At 61.9% G+C, this 16,603-nt stretch overlaps 4 protein-coding genes across 7 annotated transcripts in view; 1 reads left to right on the forward strand and 3 right to left on the reverse strand.

Moving 5' to 3' along the window:
* Nucleotides 1-3,697, reverse strand: part of SLC11A1 (solute carrier family 11 member 1) — a 7,017-nt gene extending 3,320 nt beyond the window's left edge. Inside the window, exons 1-11 of the mRNA XM_042827012.1 lie at nt 3,560-3,697; nt 3,137-3,261; nt 2,391-2,513; nt 2,188-2,307; nt 1,755-1,861; nt 1,575-1,645; nt 1,405-1,472; nt 1,176-1,331; nt 889-1,047; nt 644-733; nt 378-497 (exon numbers count right to left, since the gene is read on the reverse strand). Coding sequence (XP_042682946.1) covers nt 378-497; nt 644-733; nt 889-1,047; nt 1,176-1,331; nt 1,405-1,472; nt 1,575-1,645; nt 1,755-1,861; nt 2,188-2,307; nt 2,391-2,513; nt 3,137-3,261; nt 3,560-3,599 — 1,179 coding nt within the window. The 5' untranslated portion in view covers nt 3,600-3,697. The remainder of the gene's footprint in view (nt 1-377; nt 498-643; nt 734-888; nt 1,048-1,175; nt 1,332-1,404; nt 1,473-1,574; nt 1,646-1,754; nt 1,862-2,187; nt 2,308-2,390; nt 2,514-3,136; nt 3,262-3,559) is intronic.
* A 671-nt stretch (nt 3,698-4,368) lies between these two features.
* On the reverse strand, nt 4,369-6,292 carry LOC122164900 (ciliogenesis associated TTC17 interacting protein). The gene is made up of 8 exons (XM_042827357.1): nt 6,259-6,292; nt 5,973-6,173; nt 5,810-5,865; nt 5,503-5,589; nt 5,241-5,411; nt 5,042-5,166; nt 4,799-4,961; nt 4,369-4,635 (listed from the first exon to the last, which is right to left on the reverse strand). The coding sequence occupies exons 1-8, from the start codon at nt 6,290-6,292 to the stop codon at nt 4,396-4,398; spliced, it is 1,077 nt and encodes a 358-aa protein (XP_042683291.1). The 3' UTR covers nt 4,369-4,395.
* Nucleotides 6,293-6,823: 531 nt separating this feature from the next.
* On the reverse strand, nt 6,824-10,053 carry LOC122164903 (probable hydrolase PNKD). 2 transcript variants are annotated; one of them, XM_042827360.1, is made up of 9 exons: nt 9,893-10,053; nt 9,065-9,180; nt 8,855-8,967; nt 8,627-8,685; nt 8,329-8,421; nt 8,015-8,178; nt 7,807-7,893; nt 7,614-7,729; nt 6,824-7,533 (listed from the first exon to the last, which is right to left on the reverse strand). In XM_042827360.1, exons 1-9 carry the CDS (start codon nt 10,051-10,053, stop codon nt 7,360-7,362), a joined length of 1,083 nt encoding a protein of 360 aa, XP_042683294.1. In that variant the 3' UTR covers nt 6,824-7,359. The 2 variants fall into 2 exon arrangements, with proteins under 2 accessions (XP_042683294.1, XP_042683295.1); XM_042827361.1 differs by lacking the exon at nt 9,893-10,053 and having other exon boundaries at nt 8,015-8,184; nt 9,065-9,365.
* Nucleotides 10,054-10,489: 436 nt separating this feature from the next.
* Nucleotides 10,490-16,033, forward strand: TMBIM1 (transmembrane BAX inhibitor motif containing 1). Of its 3 annotated transcripts, none has more exons than XM_042827364.1 (12): nt 10,490-10,547; nt 13,322-13,560; nt 13,684-13,778; nt 13,866-13,930; nt 14,052-14,105; nt 14,199-14,249; nt 14,455-14,494; nt 14,643-14,680; nt 14,763-14,850; nt 14,932-15,027; nt 15,112-15,165; nt 15,262-16,033. In XM_042827364.1, exons 2-12 carry the CDS (start codon nt 13,350-13,352, stop codon nt 15,403-15,405), a joined length of 936 nt encoding a protein of 311 aa, XP_042683298.1. In that variant the 5' UTR covers nt 10,490-10,547; nt 13,322-13,349; the 3' UTR covers nt 15,406-16,033. The 3 variants fall into 3 exon arrangements, with proteins under 3 accessions (XP_042683298.1, XP_042683297.1, XP_042683296.1); XM_042827363.1 differs by lacking the exon at nt 10,490-10,547 and adding an exon at nt 11,395-12,068; XM_042827362.1 differs by lacking the exon at nt 10,490-10,547 and having other exon boundaries at nt 12,703-13,560.
* The last annotated feature ends 570 nt before the right edge of the window (nt 16,034-16,603 follow it).

Genomic DNA, 16,603 nt, shown 5'->3' on the forward strand with positions numbered 1-16,603 from the left:
TGTGGGGCTGGGCTCGTCGGCCCCCAGCCCCCTCCACCCATTGCTGCCACTCGGTAATCACCTCCCCGTGAGCCCCTCATGTGAGGTCCTCCGTAGTGCTCAGTTCCTGCAGGGCTGCAGGGCCCCGCTAGATGTCAGCCCCTGCTCGTTAAGCGAACAGCTCGTTAGGGAAGGAGGACCTCACATGAGGGGCTCACGGGGAGGTGATTGCCGAGTGGCAGCAATGGGTGGGCGCTGACCCCATCCCGGCTCTCAGGGAGTCCAAGTCTGCCCAGAATAAATCTCCCTGACAAATGCCCCTGTTGGGGTCGGGCTGCCCGTTGGACCCCTGCCCAGAGCCCACCCTTGAGTTATCTCTCCCTGTGTTCCCCTCTCACCTCCATGACAAACTGTCCTGCGTATGTGCCTGTCATGGTGGAGCTCTGCCCTGCTGCCAGGATCCCCACGGCCCAGATGTAGAGCGCTGCAGCCCCAAAATAGCAGCCCAGGATGACACCCTGCGTGGCAACACTCTGATGGGGATCCCAAAGTATTCCCCCTTGGCATAGTGAGGGGTTGGATTTGGGAGACCGGAGGCAGCATGGTGCCCCCAAAACAGCCACCAAGGCTAGCTGGCCATGGAATGCAGCCCAGTGCCACTCACTCCCTGATAGATATCCACAGAGACCGTCTCATTGTTGATGGGGAAGATGCTGGCATAGTGACTGACACTGCTGTTGACACACTTGTTATGCTGCAAAACATGGTGAGCATGAGCGTGGTATGGCTATGAATTCAACTCTCCACCCAATCCAGCCCTCCACCCATCCATCCATCCATCCATGGCCAAGGAGTTCACCTGCCCCTCTCCACCCCCGGTGCAGCTGCCACCTCCCTGGAGGGACTCACCACATCCTCATTGCGCTGGTGGTAGAAAGCCTCTCCAAAGACAGCCATGACAAAGAGGTTGATGAGGAAGGAGACGAAGAGAGCGAGGCAGGACTCAGACAGGAAGTACATGTTGGCCTCCTTTACCTCCTCCTTCTTGGAGCGGTCAATCGCCCGGGTCTGGGCATGGCAGGTAATGTGCTCCATGGGGATCCATTACAGCCCCCCATGGGGGGGGGGGGACTGTATTTTCACCCCATTCTACCACGTCTCTGCAATGGGGAACTTGTCCCCTGGTCCCTTCTCACCTTCACCAAGGAGGAGTGCAGGAAGATGTTATGGGGCATGATGATGGCACCAACGATGCCCACAGCCTGGAGCAGCTCCTCTCGCCCACAGCCCGGGCAGTAGGGCAGGAAAATTCCCTTCAGCACCTCTGTCTGTGCTGGCCTCACCACCACGTACTGGGAAGGGGTTCTGTGAGCTGCCCCCGCCCCAGCAGCTCATTTGAATCATTACAGGCTGGGGGGCCTTTACCTCGTAGCCAAAGGTCAGAGCCATGATGGTGATGAGGAGGCCAAAGAAAGCCTCCAGCTTGCGGAGCCCTGCAGAAGGAAGAGATGAGGAATGACACTGGTGTCTGCACCTCTGCAGTGACATCTCAGGGTCTGGATGAGTGGCCCCCATCCCAGTGCCCCTGCACTTACCATACTTGTCAAGGAAGAGGAAGAAGAGGGTGTCTGTGATGGTAATGAGAACACCACCCCAGAGCGGGATGCTATGGGACAGGAGAGCAGGGACGTCAGCCAGGTTGGTGGAGCATTGGGGTGGGCTGCGTCCCTCACTGGGGTGCAGATGGGACCTGGCAGCACCCTGCAGGTAGTTACCGTCCGGCTGAGAGCAGGCTGAAGGCAATGGCCGTCCCAATCACCTCCTGCATGTCTGAGCCGATGATGGCGATTTCCATCATGAGCCACAGCAGCACACGGGGCACCTGGAGGGGATGGGGATGCACGGCGACATGCTTGAGCCCTGCGGGGACCCAGCCCTGGGATGCTTGGGATAGGGGTGATGGGTAGAGGGTGCATGAGGGGGTTGCAGAGTGCAGTGAGAGGGAGAGTGCAGATCAGACGGGCAGGACGCAACTTGCAGCCGCTTCTGACGCTGGGACTCAGGCGTCCTCACGTGGGATTGGAGTGAGTATAGCTATCTCCGTGCCAGGCAGTGGGGTGCGTGGGGCCAGAGGGGGTCACTGGGGCTGGGGGAGCGGTGGGAGAAAAAGGGCTCCTCACCCACACTGTGATCCCCCTGGGTGCTCACCGTGGGGTAATAGAGGTAGCAGATCTCTGCCAGGTCCTTCCCCGTCACCACGCCCAGGCGGATGGCCAACCTCTGGCACAGCAGTCCCAGCACTGTGGCCCACAGCAGCACCCACAGCAGCTGGGGGGCAGGAGCAGGACAGCACGGGTTGGTGGTGGGCAGCACCCCGCACCCAGTGGGGTCACCAGCAGCCTGGTGCTCACCTTAAAGCCGGCCACGGCCCCGCACTGCAGGTCTGACTCCACGTTGCCTGGGTCCAGGTAGGCGATGCTCATCAGGAAACCAGGGCCAGTGAAAGCCCACAGCTTCCTGAAGCTGAAGCCGGGCTGCAATGGGGTGGCAGGTCACAATGGGATGGGGCAAATCCTGTGGGGTCTGGTTGTTCCCATTCAGAACTGGTGGCTCTCAGTTGGGCTACTGGTCGCCTATTTCTGTGGAGCCCTGCACTGCCACGTGGGCACATGTTGTGCATGGAAGGCATTTCTCTCTCCTCCAACCCCCTTCCCTTGCCCTTCACCTCTGGGGTGGACAGCGAGACCCCAGTGATGTTTGGGCATGGGATTGGATTGAAATTTGTTGCGGCACAGATGGAGCTGCCGCCCTCCTTGTGCCGTTAACAGCATCTTGTGCAATCACACTCCAGTGAGCTGCTTTCACAACTCCATTCCTTCCCCTTCTCCCTTCCTCTCTCAGGCAACAGCTGGGGCTGGAGGGGCCCCAGGCTGCTGGGGAGGGCCATGGGACTTGGCCACCCCCTGGGACAGGAGATGGGGTGGCCCTCAGAGCAGAGCATCACTGCCTTGTGCCTTGGTTTTCCCTTTGGGAAAGCTTCAAGAGTGGGAATGGGGCTGCAATTACTCTGCTGGAGCTGGGGCTTTGAACATCAAGGTTCCCAGGGCATATCCTAGACGTGTCCCTTGTAGTACTCAGTATCCCCAGCTGCACCTACCGCGCTGCCTCTGGGGATGCTGATGAGCTCATCCAGGTAGGTCTGAGCACGGGGAACAGGGTGATGCGGGGGGACAGAGATGTTGCTGGCGTCCGTTTGGCCTCGGTTCAGGGACCCAGTGATGCCTGGGAGAGAAGGAAGAGGACAAGGGGAGGAAAAGCAGGAGGGCATGTAGCAGCTCACTACATATAAGAACAACGCCAGGTCCCAGCTTCATCCCAGAGACATCCTCCCAGGGAATGGCCCCACAGCTCCAGGGGGCTTGCAGCCACTGGGGCCAGCAGTGGTGGCCCGAAGCAGCCAGATGCCACCTCCAGCACAAGTGTCTGTCAAAGCCCTCTCCCCAGGCCACCCGTCACCAGCCCCAGTGCCACAATGAGTGGGTGCAGAGGGTATGATGTACCCAGCCAAGATGGGACTCACCTGGCTCTAGTGATACTGTAGCAGGGCTGGATCCAGACATGGTGCTGGGGAACCCCTACCTCTGTGTGCTGCACCCAGTGCACAGCTCTTATAGCTCCCAGCCCCCCCTCCAGGGAAAGCGGAGGAGGAGGAGAAGGAGGAAGTGCTCCTTCCCTGCTTGCCACAAACCTAGGCTGGGAAAAGGCCTCCCAGGGGGCTGGGTCTCAGTTCCCCACCTGAGCATGGCGCAAAGCAACCTCCCTTTCATCTGGAAACACATATCCAAGGGTGGGCATTGTGCCCATGTGTCACCCCCACAGCACGTGTCAGGGTCCTGCTGCTTAGAGCGGGGAACACGGGCAGTTTCCCACAATGGAGGAGTTGCTGACCCCGTTGAAGTGGGAGAAAGGCCAAAGGAGTGGGAGTGAGAAGGAAGCAGCATGCATTTCACAGACACGTGAGCAGAGCAAAATGCACCCCGGGCTTGGAGAAGGTGGTCCAGAGAGTGCTGGGTGCTGGGGTGGAAGACACTCTCACCCAGAAGTCTGGGGAGCTCAGTGTTGGTGTGAATCAGGCTGCACCTCACAAAGTTCCCGGGGCTGCGGAGGGACACCCCTAGGGGACACATGGAGTGGTGGCAGGGCACAGGGCTCTGCCACATGGTGAGCCCTAGGCACTCCATATCCCAAGGGAAAGCTTTTCTTTTTTTTTTTTTTTTGGGGGGGGGGGGGGGGGAAGGTGGGAAATAAGCCCTAAACAGTCATGAGGGGCTCACAGACAGCTCAGCCTCCCAGCCCTCCCCATGCCTCAGTTTCCCCAAATCACACGAGAGAACTTCAGGAGCACTGCTGATACCTTTAATCCCCCTGAGCCAGGGGACTGGGACAGGAGACGCTGCAGAAAGGGCTGGGGGATACGGAGGAGGCAAAGCGGGGCCCAGGGGGCTGGTGGCGGGCAAAGGGAGCAAAGAATTCTGCAGCAAAGAGGATGGGGTCGGGGGGTTGGCGGAGCAGCAAGGCCTGCAGGAAGTCAGCCAGCAGTGCAAAGAGCTCAGGATGCTGCTGAATGTAGGTGCTGTGGGACGCTCGCAGCTCCTCCTGTAGGGTTGAGGACAGGGTTGTCCCCATGCCAAGCTGGTGGGGAGCCTGGGTCCTTCCCTGCCTTTGCAGAGGGTTTGGAGGTGCTATGCCTCTTCCCAGGGGGAATCCTGCTGAAGAGCAGCATAATCTCATGTCTCTCATCCCCAAGCCCCCCCCTCACCTTCCTGTCCAAGAACCAGGAGCACAGCTGGGCATCCTCCTCCCAGTCCAGCAGCTGCTTTGGGAAGAGAGGCTGGGACTCTGCACCCATGCCGCTGAGAGCAGGTGCATCCTGCAGCACAGCAACCACCGGGCACCCCACCTGCACCTGCCGAGCCAAATGCCTGCAGAAGGGCATCAACGCTGAGCTCCTCCATCCTGATGCCAACACCCAAATCTGCCTCACCCCAGGCCGGCACCATACCCGCTGGGGAGGAGGCTGTAGTGCCACACCATCGGAATGCCCTGGGCAGCATGCAGGGCTCTCTCCACCACCAACACTTCCGCCTGTGCTGAGCCCAACGGCTGCTGCCGCATGCCCAGGGAGCGCTGTAGGGACACAAAATCACTCTGTGCCCACCTGTCATCCTCGTGTCAGCCACCCGTGCCCCCCAGGGTCTCACATAGGTGGTGGTGCACAGGTGGCCCTCCTTGTCGATGGCAGGGAAGGTGATGCTGGGGGGCACGGCACGGCGGCACGCCAGCACCCGCAGCAGCAGCAGACTGGCAGCCTCCCCCAGCAGCCCCTCCAGCGAGGCCCAGCTGTAGGAGAACACCTGGTGCTGTGGGTCTGCCTGCAGGGACAGCCCAAGGGACACCCTGGAGAATCCATTCAAATTGCTCTCCAAGTAGGAGGGAAGGGTGGGAGGAGGTGGGGGATATCACCTCTCCCTCCCGGGTGGTGACAGTGACGGTCATTCCATGTGGGTGCTGTACCATGTGGATCTTCCTCTCCATGGGGTGTGCTCCAAACTGTGGGGGGAACAGAGCCACCCAACATCCCTCTCAGTTGGTGCAGGGGGAGAGGGACACCAGGATGCCATAAACAGGTTCACTGTGGGAAAATCCCCATCCCCACTGCCACCCAGGGCAGGGGACTAGCCTGGAGGGATGGCTCAGGTGCATAGGCAGGGGCACCGCTTCAGAACAGAGGGACTAAGGGGACATGCCACCACCACGGCTGCCTGCTTACCTCCAAGCGCTCATGCTGCTCCTGCTCCAGAGTCTCCAGCTGCATAGACACATACCCTGTGGGAGCAGAGCTCTGTGCACCCCGGGACAGGGACACCACTGCCCCCAAGATACCATCCCACCCAGTGGGATGGTGACATCCCACTCCAGTGCTCCCAGCTCACCCATGAGCCTGCAGGAATATGGCACGCCATCCAGCAGCCCCTGGGAGCCGGCCTGGAGCAGGAGGCAGCTCCTCACCCGCTGGCCCTCCTGCTCATAGGGTGCATGTCGGGCTGTCACCCAGAGATGTCCCTGCAGCTGTCCCCCCGCTGCCACCTGTGCCAGCGTCTCAGCGAACAGGCAGCGCTCCAGCTCCTCTGGCCCTGCGCAGGGATGGTCACTGAGCGGCCCCCAAGGTGCTGCTCCCCTTGAGGTCACTGCACCCCAGGGAGAGGGGCTGGCACCCACCAATGCAGTTCAGGAACTTAGCAGCTGCCTGCATGGGGATGGAGTCTTCTGATGGGAGACAGCAGTGCTGAGGGGGTCCTCCTGAGAGCCTTCCCCCCCCCCTCAGTCTCCACCCTGGAGAGGAGCAGCAGGCAGCGCTGCGGAGCAGCACCCCCAGTGCCCCCCCCCCCGGAACCCCATGGAAGAACACAGCCTTCACCCCTTTCCTTCCCTCCCCCCCCCCCCCAAGTGCTGTGGTTCCCCCAGACACCTCTCAAATTGCAGCAGCCCCCTCCCCAAATTCTCACTCCCTGCCCCATATAAGTCCGGGGTCTTCTCCCCCCAAACTCCCCCTTCCCACAAACCCTCGGGTTGCCCTCCTCCTCCCCCAAGCCTCAGACCTGTACCCGTTGACCCGAGCTTCCCCCCCCTCCCCTTACAACGCTGGCAACCGTTGGCATAGGAACGGCCCAACCCCATCTCTTAAAGTGGCCACAACCTCACAGCAATGAATAGCTTTTTTGGGAGGTGGGGGCAAAGGGGTACTCCCCCGGACACAGAAAAAAAGTGGTTGAGTGGGAAAATATTCGATTTAGACTTTTATTTGGGGGAGTGTACAGGGGTTTCCAGTCCTCAGTACAGAAGTACTACCTGCACACCCCCAGCACTGTGCCCCCCATCCCAGTGTATGGGGGGTGGATAAGGACATGGGAGGAGCCCCAGGGCAATGGTGGGCACCCAGGCTTCCTCCCTGCCCCTCCACCCCCAAAGGGAGACATAGTAATGAGGGGGAAGGGGAATTCCCTGAGCACTGGGGGTAAATTGGGGTCTCCCATAAAACAAGGGGGAGGGAAATAAGGAGAGCCCTTAGTGCTGTTTCTACAGCCCCAGAAAAGGGGCAGGGGGGCCGCAGACCCCCAGAGAAGGGATCGTGTGGAAAAGGGGGTCAGGGAAAGGGACCACCTATGAGGTGCACACATGGGGTGTGTGTATGGGGGGGGGTCCATCCTTTCCCTGTATCTCCCAGCAGGACTAAGGAGGAGGGGAATTCACAGCAGAAAATCACATAGTCCAGAAGACCCCCCCCACGTGCAGAGGGGGGTCACGAGGTGGGGAGGGTCACTAGGTGGCCTTGTAGAGATCCTTCCTCCTGCGCACCTCCCGCAGGACGCGGGCTCGGAAGGCATCATGGTGCTCCCCGCTGCCCCGCTGCAGCCCCAGCGCCTCGTGCAGCTCCCGGCGGTGCGTGCGCAGGAAGGGGTTGTAGGTCCGCTCCTCGCCCAACGTCGAGGGGCACTGCGGGGTGGAGGACAGCGCTCAGCCACATCGTCCTCCCCACAGACACAAACAGGGCCGTGGGAGGGGGAGGTCCTCACCGTGCTCCTCTTCTCCTGCCGCTGCTGAGTGGCCCAGAGCAGCTTCTGCTCCAGCGCGGGGTTGTCCAGCTCCAGCAGGCGGGCGAAGCTCAGGCACTCCAGTGCATACTCGTGGCCTGGGGGCAGCACCTCAGCATCACCCCAGAGCAATGGAAAGGGGCAATCTGGGGGCTTTAGGGTAGGGGATGCTCACCCGGCCACAGCAGCGTGTCCTCTCCCAAGCCCATGGCTGCATCCAGGGAGGCCAGCATGGTTTCGGGGGAGCCCTCAAACAGTCTTCCTGCGGCCAAACACACAGCCACCATCACCGGGGGAGGGAGGTTCAATTGGGGGGTCCCCTCCTGCAGCCCTTCAGGACTTCAGTGCCCAACATTTAGACAACATGGGATCGCTGCACTCACCGCAGCCAGCCAGGAAGAGCAGGTCCCCGGAGAACAGGCAGGGGGGGCCCCCGAAGGGCCCTGCATCCAGCACAAAGGCCATGTGCCCCACGGTGTGGCCTGGTGTGGCCAGTGCCTCAAAAGTCAGGCGGCCCACGCTCAGCTTCTCCCTGTCCCCAATGGGGCTGTGCCAGCAGGGAGGGGGGGAGCACGGTCACAAATACCCAAAATACCCAGCACTCCCAAAACAGCCCCCACAGGGTTCATAGCATGCCAGGGTGCTGGCACGGGGGGAGGGTGACCCAAATAGATGGAAGGATGACTGCGGCACTTACTGGGTGAGCTCGGGGATGGCATCGACAGCACTGCCATACACCTTGCAGGAGCTGTGCTGCTGGAGCAGCGCCGCGTTCCCTCCGCTGTGGTCCCTGCAGGTGAGCAGGTCAGTGCATCCCCAGTACAGGTTAGGTATGGGGGCACACCATCTCAGCAACACTTGGAGCTGAGGGGGCTCATAGCCTGCCAACCCCAGCTGCCCCACTCCCACAGAAGCAGGCTTTGCTCTGGGATCCCCACCCCAACAAGCGTCCCCAACACCTCTAATCACTCTCCAACCCCCCAGTACTCCCTTACCAGTGTTTGTGTGTACAGAGTATAGCCTCCAGCACCACCCCCTCCTCTTCAATGGCAGCCTGGCAGGACAGAAATTTGGGAGCACGTGTATGGGGGGAACACTGCTCCCTGCTCCCTGACACCCCGCCCTGTGCACTGTAGGTTACAGATTAGGGGCAGATATGCTCCCCACTCCCAGGACACCACAGTACAGCACTGGGAGTGGGGGGGGGGGGGGGGAAATCCCACCTGCACAGCCAGTGGGTCAGAGGGGTCGACCACGGCTGCACGGCCAGAGTCTGTGTCGATGACCAGGTAGCTGTAGTTATTGGAGAGCACAGGGATGGGCACGATTTTCACCCCTGAAAAGGACACACGGACAGACAGACAGACATCAGGGTACAATGGGAGCAAGGCTGAAGCCCCCTGCCCAAAATGGGGATGAAGCTCAGAACTCACCACGGAAGCCCAGTGGTTGGGACACCGAATGGCCATGGGGGAAGCGCTCGCGGGCCTTCTTCACCTGCCGCTTGTAGAAGAGGAAGCCGAGGCGTGTGCGGGCGTACAGGCTGTACCTGTGGGGGGCACAGGGAGCCCCCACGGGGGGATTTAAAACACATCTCTTCCTCACAGCCCCGTATACCCTCTGCAAAAGTCCTGGTCCCACCATCTATCCCCAGCCGTGAGCACAGCCCCGATCTGAGGTCGATCCCACGCTGAGAGCTGCAATGGACACTGGGTTCTGGAATCGGGAGGAACGCACAGCACTGTTGGGTAACGAGGAGGGCAAAACAGAAGGGGCTGCAGAAAAGGGAAGCGAGAAGCACTCCCATTCACATGCCACGTAAGACCAACAGGCGCTGGGATAGCTTGAACCCTTTCTATTTATATAGGAGGATTTCAGGGCTGGGGACAGATGCCACGAAGGACGTGAGATGCTCGAACCTACATCTGTACCCCATTCTCATCCGCAGGGCATCACCCAGGGCGCTACACCGTGCACCTGCTCATCCTCGTAAGGGCACGGTGGGGGATGCGCCTGGAAAAACGGTGGTGGGTGGAGACCGACACCCGCGGGCCGGCACTGCACGGTGGAGCGAGGGCAGAACAAAGGGGAGCAGCGGGGGCGGCCCCGCACCTTCAACCTTTGCGCTCCCCCAAACGGCAGCGATTCCGGCGCTCCCGCCCGCAGCCTTCCGTTGGGGGAGCCCCGTGGATCCCCACTCGGACGGCCGGGAGAGCCGACCCTTCTGTGCGAGGCCACCCCCACGGCCCGCCGGCACTCACCCCAGGCGGAAAAGCAGCGGCCCGGCGAGTGCCATGAGCGCGGCGGAGGCGCGGCGGGCGACGCGGCGCACAGCCGGACAGCGGCCCAGCCAGGCGGCGACCACCAGCCCGCACGAAGCGGCCCCAGCCGCCACCGCCGCCCGACAGCGCGGCCCCGCCATGCCCCTCGCCCGCCCCCGCGGGGCCCCGCCCCCCTCGACAGCCAATAGGGGAGCGGCGTGACTTCGGGCCGCGCCCCCTCACCGTTCCCGCCACCCCACGCGCCCCCTGCCGGAGGGTTTCCCCCTGTTAGACGTCAGTCGCGGGGAAGGGGGACCCCCGCGAATGACGTCAGCGCCGCGGTGGGGGTCCCCCGTGGGGGGCCCGCGCTGCCCCGCAGAGCCCGGCCGGACTGCGGCACGGTGGTGCGTCCCCGCGCTGCAGCCACTGCCCCGTGGGGGCTGCGGGACGCTCGGTCCGGCATCGTCATCCTACCGCTCTGGACCCGCACCGACTGCTGTGTGGAGAAGCCGCCGCACGAGGGCGCGGCGCCGAGGGGCGGCCCCGAGGCGGGGCAGCTGCCGTCCGTCCCTCCGGACCCGCCCCGGCCGCCCCGTCCCGGCCTGTCCCGTCCCGCCCCGGCCGAGTTCCAGCTCAGCGGAGCAGCGCGCAGCAGGTAGGGGAGGCCCGACCCCCAGCTCTGTCCCTGCGCGAGGTAGTGGCATGAGTGGGGTCGTGGGGAGCGGGAGGGGCAGAGACGGAGTCCCCCGGGTCCCCTCGGGAGTCCCCCAGCTCGGGCGGGGTCTCCCAGCTCTCCCAAACCACTTCCGGTCCCCTATCTGTCTGCCCACCCCGCCGATGCCCCCCAGCCCAAGCCCACTCTGGTAAACCCCCCTTCCCACCCCCCGGATCTTTCCCAGACCCCCCCCTTCTGCCCCCCCCCCTTCATGCTTATTTCCTCCCCTCCCTCTTTGCCTTCCAAATCCCCGACGTCATCCCGCCTGCCCCCCTCTCGCCCTTGGAACCCCCCAGCACTACCTCTATGCCCCTTCTGCCTTTCCCGGTGTCCTAGGAGGTGGGTGGGTGTCCCACGGACTGGAGAGGACCCGTCTAGGGACTGGAGGTGCTGTCCCCGAGCCGCGGTGACACGCCGTGGTTCCGTGGGATTGATTGCTGCGACGTGTGGCCCTTGGCCCTCATCCACCGCCTTCCTCTGAGCTTCCCGGAATGGCTGGGAATCTGTTTGGATGGGGTGGGGGGTTGGGCTGGGGGGAGCATCCCTGTGTTTCCCCAATCCTTGTCCCCAGTGCTCTGTTCAGGGGTTCTGTGCCTGTGTCCCACCCCAGCCATGGTGTCCCCATCGCTGGGTGGGAAGGGCCTGCCAGTGCGTTGCGAGGCAACCTGTGGCTTCAGCCGAACGGGGGCAAAGTCCCAGTCTGCTTGGCACAGGGACAGCGGTGGGAGGGGGTTCCCTGGGGGACTGTGCTGTGATACCCTGCTATTGGGAGGGGTGTTCCATGAAAAGCCTGGTGCTGGACAAGGATATGGGGTGGTATGGGGTAGGCACTGTAGGGCATGAAGCCGGCTCTCTGCATAGGGACACCTGGTTTGCAGCGGATTGGGGACAGGAGGTGACAGCTGGCATACACACTTGGCACCCCTGGGATGTTCCTGGGATGTTCCTGGGATAGGGCTGCGGGGCTGAGACCCTGCAAACTCGTGCCATGGGTGAGCTGAGCTAGGCAGCAAGCCTGGAGGCATAGGGGCATCCGTGCTGTGCTGTACCGAGCTGTGCCATGCTGTACTGTGCTGTACCAGGCTGTGCCAAACTGCTGTAATTTTCCAAGTTCTTCTAGGAAGGCAGAGCCCTTCCACGACTGATCCACTCTGGGAAAGCACCAGAGAAAGTGGGGAGTGCTGGTATCCTGCCCTGCTAGGTGCTGTGTGGAGCACCCCGTCTCCATTGTGTTGAGGTCCCCCCCTGGCTGCCTGCCACTTATCAGTGCTGAGTCACGGTACCAGGCAGAGCTGTGGGGACCGGGTGGTGGCCACAGGGTCACTGAGCTAGCTGGGGTGGCCTGGCTGGTGACCATAGGTTTCGATGCCCTGTTCTGAAAGAGGAAATGGATCATGCGTTGGGGTTCTGTGCCCAGAGATAGATTCTGCCATAAGTGCCACGGGGAAGTGACCCCGTGAGGTGCGTACATCCCATGGGGCAGGGTTCTGGGGGTTCTGGGGGGGGGGGGGGAGGGGGGGGTTTAGTGCTGCTGGGTGCGGCTGGGACCCGTTGGGCTGGTTTCTTGTCTCTGCTGAGGCTGTGCCTGGGCATTGCTCCAGTTGGAGGCATTCACTTGGGCTCAGTCTCATGGCCACACTGAAGTAGTGGGGGCTGCTGGGTGCAGGGTGGGTGAGCAAGGGGTGCCAGCAGGCACTGAGTGGTTTAGGAGAAACTGAGGAGTGTTGAAAGCGAAACTTTGGAGACCACGTGGATGGGTTATTTTCGGCACTACCGTCACCATGATGGGAAACATGACGGCATGGCTGTGGGGCAGGCAACCACCCCCGCTGGGATGGATGGACGAACGGACATTGAGCATTCCCCCTGTGTGCCCCCCCATCCCATCCCACCCAGCACAGCACTGGCACAATGCTGCAGGAAGCTCCCAGTCCCACCCAGTTCCCTTGGGGCTAAGTCCTGCTCACGTCACTGCTGGTGCTGTGGGGGGGGCAGAGGATGAGGGCTGGGGGGTTCCCTGCCAGCGCCACGGGTGTGGGGCAGGGGCCTGGCAACAGCTCCTGGCAGCGCCATTGTTTTCCTGGCCTTGGTGTTCCTGCCTTTCTCCTCCTTCTCTGCCTCCTGCTCTGGGGGAGTCAGCCCAGTGCTGGCCCTGCTCCCAGCACAGCTGCTTGGCGGCTGCTGGGGGATCTGCAAGGGGAGCTCAGTGCAGGGTCCCAGTCTCCCCACCTCTGCAGTCGTGCCTGATGGGGGTTGGCACTGTCCCTGGTCCCAGCACTGCGGTGGTATGTGCTGATCCACAGCCCCGTGTCCAACTCTGAGCCTCAGCAGTGTTTGTGGGGAGCAAAACAGAATTTCTGCCCATTGCATGGTGACTAGGGGGACACCCGGGTTGCTGACCCCAGTGATGGCAGGGCCAGCTGCAAAGGTCAGGTCCCCAGCACACCTTGAGTCACCGCGTGGCCGTGCCCTGCCCGCAGCCACTGCCTGACATCACACCAGGGACTCAGAACATGGGAATGTAGGTGGCCCTGGGCTTTAAGTGACCTGGTCACCGTGCTTCCCGGCCCTCATTAAGGAGAGGTCACTATTAAAGAGCGGTGTTTCTCCTGCTCTCGATGCAGGGCACGTCATGATGACTGTCCCCTGCGTCCCATGTGTTCCTCATCATCAGGGGATACGGGCCAGGTGACATCCTCTGTTCTCCCCTCCAGGTGCCCAGCAGGACAGCTCGCAGCTGGCATGGCGCAGCCCAGCGCACCCCCCCCGTACGACGACAAGAACCCCCTCTATCCCCCCAGTGCCTACCCCCAGCCCTCCCACTATGCTGGAGGGTACCCACAGCCAGGGGGGTATCCTACACCTGCGGGCTATGCAGCTCCAGGGGGGTATGGGACACCAGGAGGGTACCCACAGCCAGGGATGGCTATGCCCACCATGCCCATGCGCTTTGGTAAGCTGGGGAGCTTTGTTTTGGGGTGGGAGCATGGGTTCTGGGGGCTCCCACTCTGTTCTGGGGAGGGTGTCCTCTGGTGTGCTGTCACATGGGATGAGCTGCGGTGACCTTCCCTGGCAGGTGATAACTATGGAGGTGAGGGTATGGGAGGCAGCTCCCCCATCCAGTCGGCTGACTGGGATGACAGAAAAGTACGGCACACCTTTATCCGCAAGGTGAGTCTGGGGCATCCCTTGGGGGGTTGGGGGCATGGGTTGGTGGCAGCAGGCTGAGTGCTGACTGCCTGCTGCCACCTCCCACAGGTCTATGCCATCATCTCCGTGCAGCTGCTGGTGACAGTGGGGATCATCGCGATGTTCACCTTTGTGTGAGTGAGGTGGTGATGGGGGGGCTCACCCCAGCGTCAGGGGGGAGCATTTTGGTGCTGGGTGTGGGGGAACACTGGGGGAGCACGTGCCAACCTCATGCCTATCCCTGCCACCCCACAGCTCACCTGTCCGCTCCTTTGTCCAGAGGAATGCTGCCATCTACTACTCCTCATAGTGAGTATGGGGGGTCCCTGTCACCCTCTGGGTGAATGTCAGTCCGCCCAATACAACCGGGTCCCTTGGGCTGAGCTTTCTGTCTCTCTGCAGTGCTGTCTTCCTGGTGACCTACCTGGTGCTGGTCTGCTGCCAGGGCCCCCGGTGAGTGCTAGGGACAATGGGAGGGGACACGGCTATCTGGGGGTCCCCTGGGCTTTGAGGGATGGGGACACTGCACAGGTACAGTGCCACCCAAATCCAGGGACCCCACCTGGGGTAGTCCCTGTGGAAGGTGAGACAGGGCTTGGCAACATGAGGACACGGACACTAATACCATCTCACTGCTCTTCAACTCTCTCATCCCCAGGAGACGCTTCCCGTGGAACATCATTCTGCTGAGCATCTTTGTGAGTAGGGGGCCATGGGTTCGGGGCTGGGGGGTGACAGCACAGACATGTCCCACAGAAGGGACGGTCCCTGCTGAAGAGGCTTGTGGGGCTGGCAATCAATCTGCCCCTGCTTTGCCATCACTGACTCAGGCCTTCTGTTCTGCAGACCTTGGCCATGGGCTTCATGACAGGGACCATTGCCAGGTACCCAGTGGGGCTCTGGGAGGGTTGGAGTCCTTGTCCCTTGCCATGCCTGTGGTGACATTGCTGTCTACTCTGCCCTCAGCACGTACCGGACTAATGCTGTCCTCATCGCCATGCTCATCACCGCCATTGTGGCCATCATTGTCACCATTTTCTGCTTCCAGACCAAGGTGAGGAGGGGGTGTGCTCTGGGGTGGGGATGGGGACATGGGAGTGCCCTCCTGTGACACTTCCTACCCCCCCTCCCCCAGGTTGACTTTACGTCATGTCCGGGGCTCTTCTGTGTGTTGGGCATCGTGGTCATGGTAACAGGGATCGTCACAGTCATCGTTCTCTCCTTCAAATATGTGAGTAGGGGGCTGCTGGGGGCTGCCTTCCTCTGAAGACAGAGGGTGGAACGGCTCATGTCCCCATGTTCCCTCCCCATGCAGGTGCCCTGGCTCCACATGCTGTATGCAGCCATCGGGGCTATTGCTTTCACCCTGGTGAGTTGGTGCTCCCCTTCCTTGCCCCATGCTGAGGAGCCCCTGGGGGGATGCAGGGCTCCTCCACCTGACCCCCCCCCATGTCTCTGCCCCCAGTTCCTGGCCTATGACACGCAGCTGGTGCTGGGCAACAGGAAGAACACGCTGAGCCCTGAGGAGTACATCTATGGAGCCCTCACCATCTACACTGACATTGTCTACATCTTCACTTTCCTCCTGCAGATTGTGGGCCGAGATTGAGCCCCTGCTTGGGACCCCTTACCCCCACCTCAAAATGCTTCTTTCTCTTTCCTCCATTGGCCAAGCTACTCTTCTCCCAGCCCCCCAGTCACCAGCCAGGCTCCTGGTATCCCCAGTTGGGATACTGCTGACTACCACGGCTGCAGCCCCTCTGCCATCCAGTTGTCCCCATGAGGCCACTCACTGCCCCAGAGCTCCAAGGCACCGGGACCAGGGATGACACTGGGGTTGTCCCCATGGGTGGGACGGCCAGAGGTGCTCCCAGCATGGAGGGGTGCTCTGCTCGCTTGTAAATAGGCTTTGAAGCTGGTACCTGTGTACAGTTCTGCCTGGTGTCCTCGGTGCTTCAGCACCCCTTGATTGTGGCCTGCTGGAGGAGAAGGGTTCCCTGTGTCCCACACTTGGGCCCTGAGGCTCTCTGGCCCAGGGGGATTGCCAGCAGCCAATGGGACAGTGCTGGGCTCTGCCTGGGGCCCGGGCTCCATTCAGTGCCTTAAATGCAGCGTTGGCCTTTGCCCTGGGCACAGCTGGGCCTGGTAGGCCTCAGGCCCCATTGGTCTCTCTGCAGGCCTGGCCTTGGGCCACGCTCAATTGTTACACATGCTCAATAAAACACTTTAATTTTCCAGATGGCCCCAGTTTGATTCAGGCAGGGTCCTGTACTGAGTGTGGGTGGAGGTGTCCCTGGGTCAGTCCTGTGGTGCTGGCTGGGTCCCAGCTATGCACCCCGGCGGTACCGCTCCGTCTCGTAGTCGCCCACATTGGCTCCCAGCATCTTGCGGCGGATATGGAGCTGCTCCAGGCGGTTCACCTCTCTCTTCACCAGGAGGAAGAGGATGATGCCGCAGGGCAAACCGATGGCCCTGGGGACAAGTAGGGGACAGAGCCGTGTCACCACGTGCCCCCTGGTGCTGAGCCTCCCACACCCAACCACGTGCCTCCGCACTCACCAGGCCACCCCCACCGGCTTCATGGGGTTCTTGCCCTTCTTCCGCGTGGGGATGTACTCCACCCCCTCGGAGAGCTGCCCCGCTGGCTCTGGTGACCTCGGTGGCGCGGGTGGCCCCGCAGGTCGGTGGCAGCTCTGTCGTCCCTGAGCCCCCCGCCCGGCCACTGCCAGGAGCCCTGTAAGGAGAGAGGGCTCAGGAAGGTGTGGCACGGGGAGGAAACACACCGCCCCTGCTGCCCCGACCCCTGC

This window comes from Centrocercus urophasianus, unplaced genomic scaffold (assembly GCF_019232065.1).
Source record: "Centrocercus urophasianus isolate 14NV4802_14NV808 unplaced genomic scaffold, USGS_Curo_1.0 seq_28, whole genome shotgun sequence".
NCBI lineage: Eukaryota > Metazoa > Chordata > Aves > Galliformes > Phasianidae > Centrocercus > Centrocercus urophasianus.

Excerpts from the sequence above, each read along its gene's own strand:
- LOC122164900 (XM_042827357.1), bottom strand. The coding sequence starts at position 6,292 with ATGCAGGCAGCTGCTAAGTTCCTGAACTGCATTG. Across the intron at positions 5,590-5,809 it reads AGCAGCATGAGCGCTTGGAG|TTTGGAGCACACCCCATGGA; the intron begins GTAAGCAGGCAG and ends TTCCCCCCACAG. Across the intron at positions 5,412-5,502 it reads TCACCACCCGGGAGGGAGAG|GCAGACCCACAGCACCAGGT; the intron begins GTGATATCCCCC and ends CTGTCCCTGCAG.
- LOC122164903 (XM_042827360.1), bottom strand. The coding sequence starts at position 10,053 with ATGGCGGGGCCGCGCTGTCGGGCGGCGGTGGCGGCTGGGGCCGCTTCG. Across the intron at positions 8,968-9,064 it reads CCAACCACTGGGCTTCCGTG|GGGTGAAAATCGTGCCCATC; the intron begins GTGAGTTCTGAG and ends TGTCCTTTTCAG. Across the intron at positions 7,730-7,806 it reads GGACACGCTGCTGTGGCCGG|GCCACGAGTATGCACTGGAG; the intron begins GTGAGCATCCCC and ends TGCTGCCCCCAG.
- TMBIM1 (XM_042827362.1), top strand. The coding sequence starts at position 13,263 with ATGTGTTCCTCATCATCAGGGGATACGGGCCAGGTGACATCCTCTGTT. Across the intron at positions 13,561-13,683 it reads CACCATGCCCATGCGCTTTG|GTGATAACTATGGAGGTGAG; the intron begins GTAAGCTGGGGA and ends CTTCCCTGGCAG. Across the intron at positions 15,028-15,111 it reads TCGTTCTCTCCTTCAAATAT|GTGCCCTGGCTCCACATGCT; the intron begins GTGAGTAGGGGG and ends CTCCCCATGCAG.